The 12655-nt window shown below is 54.3% G+C and overlaps 1 protein-coding gene across 1 annotated transcript in view; it reads left to right on the forward strand.

Annotated features, from left to right (window-relative positions):
* The first annotated feature begins 1077 nt into the window (after positions 1 to 1077).
* Positions 1078 to 12655, forward strand: part of trpc1 (transient receptor potential cation channel, subfamily C, member 1) — a 112423-nt gene continuing 100845 nt past the window's right edge. Inside the window, exon 1 of the mRNA XM_070883658.1 lies at positions 1078 to 1337. Coding sequence (XP_070739759.1) covers positions 1214 to 1337 — 124 coding nt within the window. The 5' untranslated portion in view covers positions 1078 to 1213. The remainder of the gene's footprint in view (positions 1338 to 12655) is intronic.

Here is a 12655-nt window from a genome sequence, read left to right on the forward strand (position 1 = left end):
GACCCACCTCATTCTCCGGAATCAGATACAGCAATGCCTCCTTCCTCATTGGGCCAGAAACGTACTGATCAAGAAAGTTCTCCTGAACGCACTTCAGAAATTCTTCCCCCTCTCTGCCCTTTACACTATTACTCAACGGTGAATGTTTGTGGCGGAGGAGCGGCGAGAGATCATGGCGGCGGTGTGGCGAATGAGGGCCCAGAAGAGGCGAGGGCCCAGCCCACACTGCGATATGTGTGCGCACTAGGTCCGTGCAGCAGAGCAGGTCTCCAGTTGTCCTGGTTACCCCTTTCCACTGGATAAAGGCCTAACTCTGTCAAGCCCGTGTGGTGGCTGGTGTGCAACGGTCACCACACGTTAAAAAAATCCACGCACAGGTATCTTGCACCCCCTCAATTGGAGTTCAGGACTGGAACATCGTGTCCTTCATTGAAACATCTGTGAACTCTTGGAAGCAAATCATCCTCGTTCGAGGGAGCGCCTATGACGATGACTATCCCAGTCTATATTAGGATAGTTCTTGCACCTCTCTGTAATTTCCCTGTAAATTTGCTCCTCTATATCCTTCTCACAGGTTGGTGGCCTATAGAATACACCTAGCAGTGCAATGGCACCTGTATTGTTTCTCAACTATTTCTTAAGGGAGAGAGATAAATTAGAGAGGGGGCAAGAGAAAGAGACCGAAAAAGCGATAGAGGAAGAAAAAAGAGACAGCGAGAAAGAAAAGAGAAAAATAAAGAGGGAGAAAGAGGAAGAGAGAGATTAATAAAGAGGAGAGGGTAAAGAAAGGGAGAAAGGGAAGAGCGAAAGTGACTGAGAAAGATATAAAGAAAGGGAGAATAAAAGGGAGAAAGATCGAGGAAGAGAGAGAAAGAGAAAATGAAAGGGAGAGAGAGAGAAAGAAAGAAAAAGGGGAGAAAGAGAGAAGAGATGAAGAATGGGAAAGGGAAGCGAGAGCGAGGAAGCGAGAATGACAGAGGGAGAAAGAGAGCGATGAAGAAAGCGAGAAAGGGGGAGATAGAGAGAGACATGAAGAGGCAGGCAGAATGCCCATGCGCACAGCCGCACTCTGAACCCGTCACCGCTTGCTGCCGGGGACGTCTCCCGGGAATAACATCGATTGGATCCGTGTGAAATAGGGCAGCTCGGGGGGCCGTGCACTAGGTGTGGAGCGCCCGTCGCCGCTGAGCTGTGCGGAGGCCGCTCGCTGGCCATGGCCAGCTTGTACCAGACCGAGTGCTCCTCTCCCAACAAATACCTCTCCCTCAGGGACGTGCGGGAGGTGAAGGAGGAGACGACCATCCATGAAAAGCTCTTCCTGCTGGCCTGCGAGAAAGGTAACTGTGTGGGGTGTGGGGTGGGGGTATATTTGCCTGGTGCCCGTGGGGCTGGGGGGGGGTCTGTGGGGTGCCTGTGGGGTGCCTGTGGGGGTGGGGGGCCTGAGCATGGGCTGCCCTGCACCAACTGCTCACTGCCTGACGGTCTCTTGGCTGGCACACAGCGAGGGCTGCACTTCCTCATTTCAGGAACATTTGGGGGAAAGTCTGCTTTATCTGCAATTAACGACCTGCTAATGAAAGCTCTGCAATCTGAGAAATGAGTTATGGAGGGGAAAACTAAACATTCTTGCTTTTCATCATGAATCCCTGAGTAGTTCAGTGCAGTCTGTATAATGGGATAGATTGCTGATGGTGAACACGATAGGCCACAGCACCGAAGGTTTAGGGTGATCCGCAAAACATCCGGACTCAATGCTGGTCAAAAACGCTGTATCCTGTGACACATGGTGTGGACAATAACATTGCGAATAGTTGCCGTGAAGGAACATTTTCTGCTTGTGTTTATGCAGCAGAGAGGCTGTGTGACAGCGTTTGAGTTATGTGCATCTTATAAATGTTTTAGTCTGCAGTAGCTGAATAAAGTGTTGTGTGTAGGGCATTGCATCATCATCATCGGCAGTCCCTCGAATCGAGGATGACTTGCTTCCATGTCAAAAAGTTCCCAGGTGTTTCAATGAAGGACCTAATATTCCAGATCCCGAACTACATGTTGAAGGGTGGAAGACGCCTGGGCGTGGACTTTTTTAACGTGTGACCTTTGCACACCAGCCACACAAGGGCTTGACAGAGCTAGGTCTTGGTCCAGTGGCAAGGGTTAACCAGGACGACTGGAGGCCTGCTCTGCTGCACAGACCGAGCGCGCACACATCGCAGTGTGGGCTGACCTGTGCTGCCCCTAGACCCCTGGCCCCGAACTCACGCCTCCCCTGGGCCCCGATCACGACCCTCTACATTCTCTCGCCGCTCTTTCGCCCCGACCTCGCTGCTCCTCCTGTACCTGCCCACTCTCCAATCACCGACCTGGACCTTGATGATGTCCCTCTTCGCTGCTGTTGCTCTCCTGCTCCAGCACATGCTGCTCCCTGGAGTGGTATGCCATCTCGCTGCTTCTTCTGCTCCCCGGCCTGCTCCGATGGTGCTCACAGGCCGGGGGCCGCGCAGACTGCTGGGATAGGCTGCCACTCCGATGGTGCTTGCAGGCTGGGTGATATGTCCTTACTATACAGTACAAATACACACGAGGCCCATACTTGAGAGAAGGTCACTCTGTGACCAGTAACCTTTATTCCAGCACTGAAGTGATGAAGGTGGGTGGAGCTTCCCCTTTTATTCCTGAAAGTCCAGGTTAGGAGTGTCTCCCACAAGTTCACCACCTAGTGGTCAGTGTACTCATGGTGTACAACTTAGGTCAGTTTATACATGGATTACAATGATAGCTGAATACATGACATCACCTCCCCCCCCCCCCCCCCCCAAAGTCTTATTGGGATCACAGGTTAAGTCTCTCTGGTGGTTTACGTTCCCTTGTAGAGTGCCTGAGTTGGGGCTCCGGTTGTTGGGTGCTGGCCTGAGTGTCTCCTGTTTGCGGTGCCTTGGGCCTGTCCGGACTTGGCTCTCCTCCCTTTGGTTCCGGTGTTCGGTCACCTGTGGTAGAGTGAACTCTACATCGTGTTCTTCCTCTGCTTCTTCTATGGGGTTGCTGAACCTCCTTTTTGTTTGATCCACGTGTTTGCGGCAGATTCGTCCATTGGTAAGTTTAACTACCAGAATCCTATTCCCCTCTTTGGCAATCACAGTGCCTGCGAGCCTTTTGGGCCCATCAGGTAGTTGAGGACAAAGACAGGGTCATTGACATCAATACATCGTGCCCGCGCATTCCCATCATGGTAGTCACATTGTGACCGGCGCCTGCTCTCAACAATAATTTTCATGGTGGGGTGTATGAGGGATAACCTGGTTTTGAGCGTCCTTTTCAATAGCAGCTCTGCGGGTGGAACCCCTGTGAGCGAATGTGGTCGGGATCTATTGGCCGACAGGAGGCGTGATAAGCGGCTTTGTAGGGAACCCCCTTGGATTCTGAGCATCCCCAGTTTGATTATCTGCACTGCTCGTTCCGCCTGGCCGTTTGAGGCCGGCTTGAATGGTGCCGTTCTGACATGGTTGATACCATTGTCTGCCATGAAGTCCTGGAACTCAATGCTTGTAAAGCACGGGCCATTGTCGCTGACCAAGAGGTCCGGTAGACCATGGGCAGCGAACATTGCCCGTAGACTTTCTAGCGTGGCAGAGGATGTGCTTGAATTGAGAATGTCACATTCGATCCATTTGGAGTAGGTGTCTACTACAACCAAAAGCATTTTTCCCATGAAAGGACCTGCGTAGTCCACATGGATGCGTGACCAGGGGCTAAGCGGGGCTTCCCTGGGTGCATTGCCCAGATGGGCACACGCGTTGCACCTGTGAACACAAAGTTCCAGGTCTGCATCTATCCCTGGCCACCAAACGTGTGACCTGGCAATTGCCTTCTCATAACAATGCCCGGGTGCTCCTTGTGGAGTTCTTGGATGAACGCCTCTCTGCCCATCTGGGGCATGACTACTCGGTTCCCCCATAGTAGGCAATCGGCCTGAATCGAGAGTTCATTCTTACGCCTGTGAAATGGTTTAAATTCCTCAGGGCATACCCCGTACATGGCTGTCCAGTCCCCATTCAGGACACATTTCTTGACTAAAGACAGTAGTGGGTCTCTATTAGTCCAGACTTTGATCTGACGGGCTGTCACGGGTGAGCCTTCGCTTTCGAAAGCTTCAACAGCCATGACCATCTCAGCAGCATGCTTGGTTGCCCCCTCGGTGGTGGCTAGTGGAAGCCTGCTAAGTGCATCGGCGCAGTTTTCAGTGCCCAGTCTGTGCCGAATTGTATAGTCATAGGCGGCTAACATGAGTGCCCACCTCTGTATGCGGGCCGACGCATTTGCATTTTTGGCCTTGTTGCTAGCCAAAAGAGACGTAAGGGGTTTGTGATCTGTCTCCAGCTCAAATTTCCTGCCAAACATGTACTGGTGCATTTTTGTTACTGCATATACACATGCAAGCACTTCCTTTTCTACCATCCCGTAGCCCCTTTCTGCCTGGGACAGACTTCTGGAGGCATAAGCTACCAGCTGTAACTGACCCTTGACATTAACATGCTGCAACACACACCCGACCCCACAGGACGACGCATCGCACGTTAAAACAAGTTTCTTACATGGGTCATATAGCGTTAACAGATTGTTAGAGCACGCAATTTGTTATGCTCCATCAAAAGCCCTTTCCTGGCTGTCCCCCCAGACCCATTCGCGACCTTTGCATAGGAGCACGTGTAGCAGCTCCAACAGCGTGCTCAATTTGGGAAGAAAGTTGCCAAAATAGTTCAGGAGCCCCAGGAACAAACGGAGCTCCGTCGCATTACGGGGTCTGGGTGCTCTCTGGATCGCTTCCATTTTGGATGCAGTAGGTCTGATCCCATCTGCTGCTACCCTCATCCCCAGGAATTCTACCCCTAGAGCTAGGAAGACGCACTTCGCCTTTTTCAGTCGCAGACCTACCTGGTCCAGTCTATGTAGTACCTCCTCCAGGTTGTGGAGGTGTTCTTCAGTATCGCAACCTGTGATGAGGATGTTGTCTTGAAAAACCACCGTCCTTGGAATCGACTTGAGACTTTCCATGTTTCGTTGAAAGATCGCGGCGGCCGAACGAATCCCGAACAGACATCTGTTATACTCAAGCAACCCCTTGTGTGTCGTGATGATGGTCAGCTTCTTCGACTCACTCGCCAGCTCCTGGGTCATGTAAGCTGAGGTCAGGTCCAATTTTGAAAAATGTTTGCCACCGGATAGCGTCGCAAAGAGGTCCTCCGCTCTTGGTAGCGGGTACTGGTCTTGGAGTGATTCCCGATTGATGGTGGCCTTGTAATCACCACATATCCTGACCGACCCATCCGCCTTGACACAATCGGGCTCGCCCAGTCACTGAATTCGACTGGCGAGATGATGCCTTCCCTCAGCAGGTGGTCCAATTCGCCTTCTATCTTTTCCCGCATCACGTACGGCACTGCTCTGGCCTTGTGGTGTACTGGCCTGGTGTCCGGGTTTATGTGAATCACTACCTTGGTCCCCATGAAAGTGCCAATGCCGGGTTGAAATAGTGAATCAAATTTGTCCAGGACCTGTGAGCATGATACTCGCTCCACAAAAGAAATTGCATTGACATCGCCTCATTTCCAATTCATGACAGCAAGCCAACTCCTCCCCAGCAGTGCGGGACCGTCCCCTGGGACAATCCAGAGTGGCAACCTGTTCTCCGAATCTTTGTGGGTCACGACTACCGTGGCGCTGCCGAGCACCGGAATTATCTTCTTTGTATATGTCTGTAGCTGTGCATCAATCGGCAATAATTTTGGCCTCCTGGCCTTGGACGCCTACAACTTGTCGAACTGTTTGATACTCATCAGGAACTGGCTGGCCCCCGTGTCTAGCTCCATTGATACTGGGATGCCATTGAGGAGCACTTTCATCATTATCGGTGGCGTCCTGGTGTATGAACTGTATATGTGCTCCACATGAACTCGCTGAACTTCAGCTTCCAGCGATTTCTCCCAGTGTCCATTTGGCCTTGTAGGGCTTACATCGGGCCCGTGCTCCTCGTACATCAACCTGGCTGCAGGCTTCGTGCACAAGTGACCGCTGATGTTGCAATTTCTGCAGGTATATTGCTGATACCTGCAAGCTCTAGCTGTGTGTTTGCCTCCACCCCTCCAAAATAAGCCATTGTTGGAAACAAAAGGTCCATTACCAGTCGATCGTCTGACTGTCTCCGTAACTGTCCTTAAACGCACCATTGACAGGTGTTGATGGCCCCATTACTGGCCGCATTGTCCCTTGCGATGGCATGAATCGCCATTCAGCTTGCCATTGCCTCTGTTGAATTCCCCCTTCGGGTTCGACTACATGCTCGGGCATGTCCGATTGCCCTTGGAGAACTGTGTGCCGCATTAACAATGTTGACTCCCTGTCCATTTGCTGCATTTAAACCAAGATTTTTGTCAAATATCATTCTGGTCTCTTCCTCCCCTGAAGTAAAAGTCTGGGCCATCAAAGCTGCCATTTCCAGGGTCACGTCTTTGGTCTCAATCAGTTTCCTGAAAACCCCAGCGTGCCCGATGCCCTCAATAAAAAAGTCTCGCAGCAACTCCGCGCTCCTTACATCTGGGAACTTACATAGGCTTGGAAGTCGCCGGAGATCTGCCACAAAGTCTGGAACGCTTTGCCCTTCTCGCCGCCGGTGCGTGGAAAACCAGTGTCTCACCATGTGCATGCTGCTCGCCGGTTTAAAGTGTTCCCCGATCAACTTACTGAGCTCTTCAAAAGTCTTGTCCGCCGGCTTCTCTGGCACTAGAAGGTCCTTCATCAGGGAGTACGTTCTGGATCCACAAACCATCAGGAGGTGAGCCCTGCGTTTGTCGGCCGAATCCTGTCCCAACCATTCCTTAGTGATGAAACTTTGCTGTAGTCTCTCAATAAAGTCGTCCCAATCATCACCAACACTATGGGCCCAAGTTTCCACAAGAAAAAAACGGGCGCCCCTCCGAGCTGGGCGCCCGTTTTTCGCGCCTAAAACGGCGCCGAAATAAATCCTCGGTATTCTCCACCTACTTATAGGTCCTGGGGCCCTCGGCGCAGTCAGCACGAGCTGTGGGGGGGGCGGAGCCAGGTCCCGGCGCTGAAAACAGTGCCGGGACCTCTGCAAATGCGCGCTACAGTCGGCACGCAAGTGCAGTAGCTCCCGGCGCCGAACTGTGTGGGAGGGGCCCGAAGCACGCAGCCTCTAGCCCTGGCGCAATGGCCTCACTGGGGCTGCGTGAATGAGGCTCCTCCCACGGCCAGCTCCTGTTCCCCGCCCAACCAGACCTGACAATCGCTCCCCCCCACCCACCCCCGCCGACCAGACCCGACCCGAGACCCGACACCCACTCCCCCCTCCCGCCCCGCCCCGACCCCCGACACCCGCCCCCCCCACCCCGCCCCGACCCCCGACACTCGCTCCCCCCCCCTCCAGCCGACCAGACCCGACCCGAGACCCGACACCCGCTCCCCCCCCTGCCGACCAGACCCGACCCGACCCGAGACCCGAGACCCGCTCCCTCCGCCCCGACCCGAGACCCGACACCCGCTCCCCCCCGCCCCGACACCCGCTCCCCCCCACCACCGCCCCGACCCGAGACCCGCTCCCCCCCCCCCCCCCCGAGACCCGAGACCCGAGACCCCGCTTCCCCGCCCCGCCCCGACCCGAGACCCGCTCCCCCCCGACTGACCCGACCCGACCCCCGCTCCTGTTCCCCGACCCCCCCCCCCCCGCTCCTGTCCCCGACCCCCCCCCACCCCCGCTCTCTCTCCCCTCTCCTCTTTCTCTCTCTCTCTCTCCCTCCCTCTCTCCCCTCTCCCTGCCTCCCCTCTCCCCTCCCTCCCCTCTCCTCTCTCCCCTCCCTCCCCTCTCCTCTCTCCCTCCCTCCCCTCTCCCCTTCCTCCCCTCCCTCCCCTCGTCCCCTCCCTCCCTCTCTCCCTCCCCTCTCCCCTCCCTCCCCTCTCCCCTCCCTCCCCTCTCCCCTCTCCCCTCCCTCCCTCCCCTCTCCCCTCCCCCTCCCCTCTCCCCTCCCTCCCTCCCCTCTCCCCTCCCTCCCCTCTCCCCTCCCCCCCTCCCCTCCCTCCCCTCTCCCCTCCCCTCCCTCCCTCCCCTCTCCCCTCCCTCCCTCCCTCTCCCCTCCCTCCCTCCCCTCTCCCTCCCTCCCTCCCCTCTCCCCTCCCTCCCCCCTCTCCCCTCCCTCCCTCCCCTCCCTCCCTCCCCTCCCTCCCTCCCCTCTCCCCTCCCTCCCTCCCCTCTCCCCCCTCCCTCCCCTCTCCCCTCCCTCACTCCCCTCTCCTCTCCCTCCCTCCCCTCTCCCCTCCCCCCTCCCCTCTCCCCTCCCTCCCTCCCCTCTCCCCTCCCTCCCTCCCTCTCCCCTCCCTCCTCTCTCCCCTCCCTCCCTCTCCCCTCCCTCCCCTCTCCCCTCCCTCCCCTCTCCCCTCCCTCCCCTCTCCCCTCCCTCCCCTCTCCCCTCCCTCCCCTCTCCCCTCCCTCCCCTCTCCCCTCCCTCCCCCTCTCCCCTCCCTCCCCTCTCCCTCCCTCCCTCCTTCCCCTCTCCCTCCCTCCCTCCCTCCCTCTCCCTCCCTCCCTCCCTCCCTCTCCCGCCCTCCCTCCCTCCCCTTCCCTCCCTCCCTCCCTCCCTCCCCTCTCCCTCCCTCCCTCCCTCCCCTCTCCCTCCCTCCCTCCCTCCCCTCTCCCTCCCTTCTCCCTCCCTCCCCTCTCCCTCCCTCCCTCCCTCCCCTCTCCCTCCCTTCCCCTCTCTCCCTCCCCTCCCTCCCCCTCCCCTCTCCCCTCCTCCCCTCTCCCCCTCCCTCCCCTCTCCCCTCCCTCCCCTCCCTCCCTCCCTCCTTCCCCTCTCCCTCCCTCCCTCCCTCCCCTCTCCCTCCCTCCCTCCCTCCCCTCTCCCTCCCTCCTCCCTCCCCCCTCTCCCTCCCTCCCTCCCTTCTCCCTCCCTCCCCTCTCCCCTCCCCCTCTCTCCCTCCCTTCCCCCTCTCTCCCTCCCTTCCCCCTCTCCCCCCTCTCCCTCCCTCTCCCCTCTCCCCTCTCTCCCTCCCTCTCCCCTCTCTCTCTCCCCTCCCTCCCTCCCTCCCCCTCCCCTCTCCCTCCCCTCTCCCTCCCCTCTCCCTCCCCTCTCCCTCCCTCTCCCTCCCCTCTCCCTCCCCTCTCCCTCCCCTCTCCCTCCCCTCTCCCTCCCCTCTCCCTCCCCTCTCCCTCCCCTCTCCCTCCCCTCTCCCTCCCCCTCCTCCCTCCCTCCCTCCCTCCCCTCTCCCTCCCTCCCTCCCCTCCCTCTCCCTTCCTCCCCTCTCCCTCCCTCCCTCCCTTCCTCCCCTCTCCCTCCCTCCCCCCTCTTCTCTCCCTCCCCCCTCTCTCTCTCCCTCCCTCGCCCCTCTCTCTCCCTCGCCCCCTCTCTCTCCCTCCCTCCCTCCCTCCCTCTCTCTCTCCCTCCCTCCCTCCCTCCCCTCTCTCTCCCTCCCTCCCTCCCCTCTCTCTCTCTCCCCCTCCCGCTCAGCGGCACGAACGGCTGCAGAATTCTCCCTGGCTGAAGCACTTTCACACAGGTAGGAAGATGGTTTATTTAATCTTTTCTTGGCTTATAAATGTTTATTCAGGTTGGATTTATTTGTATAATATTTGTAGAAGTATAAATAAGGATTTATTGTCGAATGTAATGAGTTCCTTCCCCCCCCACCTCGTTCTGGACGCCTAATTTGTAACCTGCGCCTGATTTTTTAATGTGTACAACAGGTTTTTTCAGTTCTACAAAAATCTTCACTGGCTCCATTCTACTTTAGTTTGGAGTACATTTTCACTGTGGAAACTTTCAAATCAGGTGTCAGTGGCCGGACACGCCCCCTTTTGAAGAAAAAATTCTGTTCTAAACTAGAACTGTTCTACCTGACTAGAACTGCAGAAAAAAAAATGTGGAGAATTGCGATTTCTAAAATAGTCCGTTCTCCACCAGTTGCTCCTAAAAATCAGGCGCGAATCATGTGGAAACTTGGGCCCAGTACCTCTTGTCTGTGCTGCTCGTGGCCATGCTCGTGTGGTTTAAATCCCAGTTTATCGTCGCCAATGATATGTCCTTACTATACAGTATAAATGCACACGAGGCCCATACTTGAGAGAAGGTCACTTTGTGACCAGTTACCTTTATTACCAAGCCCCTCAAGTGATGAAGATGGGTGGAGCTTCCTCTTTTATACCTGAAAGTCCAGGTTAGCAGTGTCTCCCACAAGTTCACCACCTAGCGGTCAGTGTTCTCACGGTGTACAACTTCGGTCAGTTTATATATGGGTTACAATGACAGTTGAATACATGACACCGGGGGCCGCTCAGACTGCTGGGCTAGGCCGCCACGCTGCTCCTTCTGCTCCCCGGCCTGCTCCGATGGTGCTTACAGGGCATTGAATGTACCAGGGAATGACAAGGCAGGTATTCAATGGAGAGATTCAGATGATATCATAAATTAGAAGAGCAATTGTTACCTGGTTTATCATCAGCTGAATTTTACGATTATATTGCTGTCTGTAATTCACAGGGAGCCGGCAGTATTAGTTACAATGTTCAGATAGATCTTTTTCATAACTAACATTGACAGCTGGCAGATTTGATGCCACAAGTTCTTTATTAAGTTAGCATCATATGACCTGGTATCTCAGAGTATGATCTACCTCATAGGATTATGGTGTCAGCCGTGGCTCAGTGGGCAGCACGCTCACTTCTGAGTCAGAAGGTTGTGGGTTCAAGTCCCATTCCAGGGACTTGTGCACATAAATCTAGGCTGACACTCCAGTGCAGTGCTGAGGGAGTACTGAACTGTCAGGGCTGCTGTCTTTCAGATGAGATGTTAAACTGAGGCCCTGTCTGCTCTCTCAGGTGGATGTAAAAGATCCCATGGCACTATTTTGAAGAAGAGCAGGGTGAGTTATCCCCGGTGTCTGGGCCCTCAATATAGATCACTAACAATCGATTATCTGATCATTGTCACATTGTTGTTTGTGGGAACGTGTTGTGCACAAATTGGCTGCTGTGTTTCCTACCTTACAACAGTGAGTACTCTTCGCTTCAAAAGTACTTCATTGGCTGTAAAATGCTTTGGGATGTTCTGAGGTTGTGAAAGGCGCAATATAAATACAAGTCTTTTCTTTTTTCTTTTGGTGATTCATTACAGTGAATTAATTACACAGTATTGCACTACATAGATTGTACATAATTAGTCTTTTTTCTCCATTTAATTCAATTTTTAATAAGGAAATAAAAAATTAAGCAAAATACTATGGATGCTTGAAATCTGAAATAAGAACAGAGAATGTTGGAAATACTCAGCAGGTTAGGTGACGAAACAGTAATGTTTCAGGTCGATGACTTTTCATTATACATAAAATTTCCTTACTACAGGCTTCCAATTATGTGATAATACAAGAGGATTGTAGTGCTATAATGTCATGGTGAACTTCATCATGGACATGACTGGTTCTCATTACAGATCAACGGAACTCCAGCAACATTATGAGGCTCTTGGGCACTGCAACAAAATTCTATTTCTGTTCTTGTTAATGTTGTGTATCTGTAAAGCATGCACTCCCATGTTCTGCCACCAGGGAGCGCATCCCCTGAAGTCCCAAGGAATCCCAGCATCCCTTGGGAGCACTATATATATAAGCCGGTCCCTAAGGCCTGTTCCTCACTCTGGAGGGTCTTAATAAAGACTCAGGTCACTTACTTTAACCTCCCTGTGTGCAGTCTCATCTGTGTTAGGAATACAACAGTTAAAGCAATATTTTTGTCACTTTCTCTGCTCTCTGAGCTTTGTTATTTGGGGCAGATATTCATACCCTGTGGCCACAGCTTGTTAGCTCTCTGTTGTCGATCACTGGGCCCCAAGCACACTTGGGTTTTAATTATCAGGTGCATCATTCCAGAGCCGTGCACCATACCTGATGCTGAAAAATTATTTTTGCTAATCGTCCAAACATCCTTCACCCGCGCCTCCTTCCTCTGTGCTGTTCCTCGTTCCTTCCCTTGCACTTCCACCCCCTCCACCTCCTCTCCTTCTCTCCTGTTCTCTCTTCTCCCTCCTCTCCACTTCCTGCTCTGCCCATCTTTCTCTCCTTGCCTTCCACTCCATTCCTACTCCCCTCTGATTAATTGATTGCTCCTGTTTTGTTTGCATTTCCTCACTGCTTTGTTAAAGGAAGGCGAGGACTGCTGGATCAGGAGGTAAGTGCCTTTCTACTTACCTGCTGGATCTCCTGCGATCGCGCACCCCTTACCCTTCCACTCTTTCCCCCCCGCTCCCCCTATTTCCCCCCACCCCACGAGGACTCCGACCTCCGATCCCCAGCCCTCAACCCTCATCTCCTCTGGCCTACGATTCCTCCCTGGTCTTCCGACCCCTTCACAATCTCCACCCTTTGACCCCTCCACAATCTCCACCCTTTGATCCCTCCACGATCTCCACCCTTCGACCCCTCCACGATCTCCACCCTTCGACCCCTCGATGATCTCCACCTTCCGAGCCCTCCACGATCTTCATCCATTAAAATGAAAAATATTACTGCTGGTTAACAGCGGCACTGAGATGAATTTAATGAAGGGCTGTGAGAAAATATTATGCATCGCGACTGAATACTGCTATCACATGGTTTACAG

Source organism: Pristiophorus japonicus, chromosome 6, assembly GCF_044704955.1.
Source record: "Pristiophorus japonicus isolate sPriJap1 chromosome 6, sPriJap1.hap1, whole genome shotgun sequence".
NCBI classification, from domain to species: Eukaryota; Metazoa; Chordata; class Chondrichthyes; family Pristiophoridae; genus Pristiophorus; species Pristiophorus japonicus.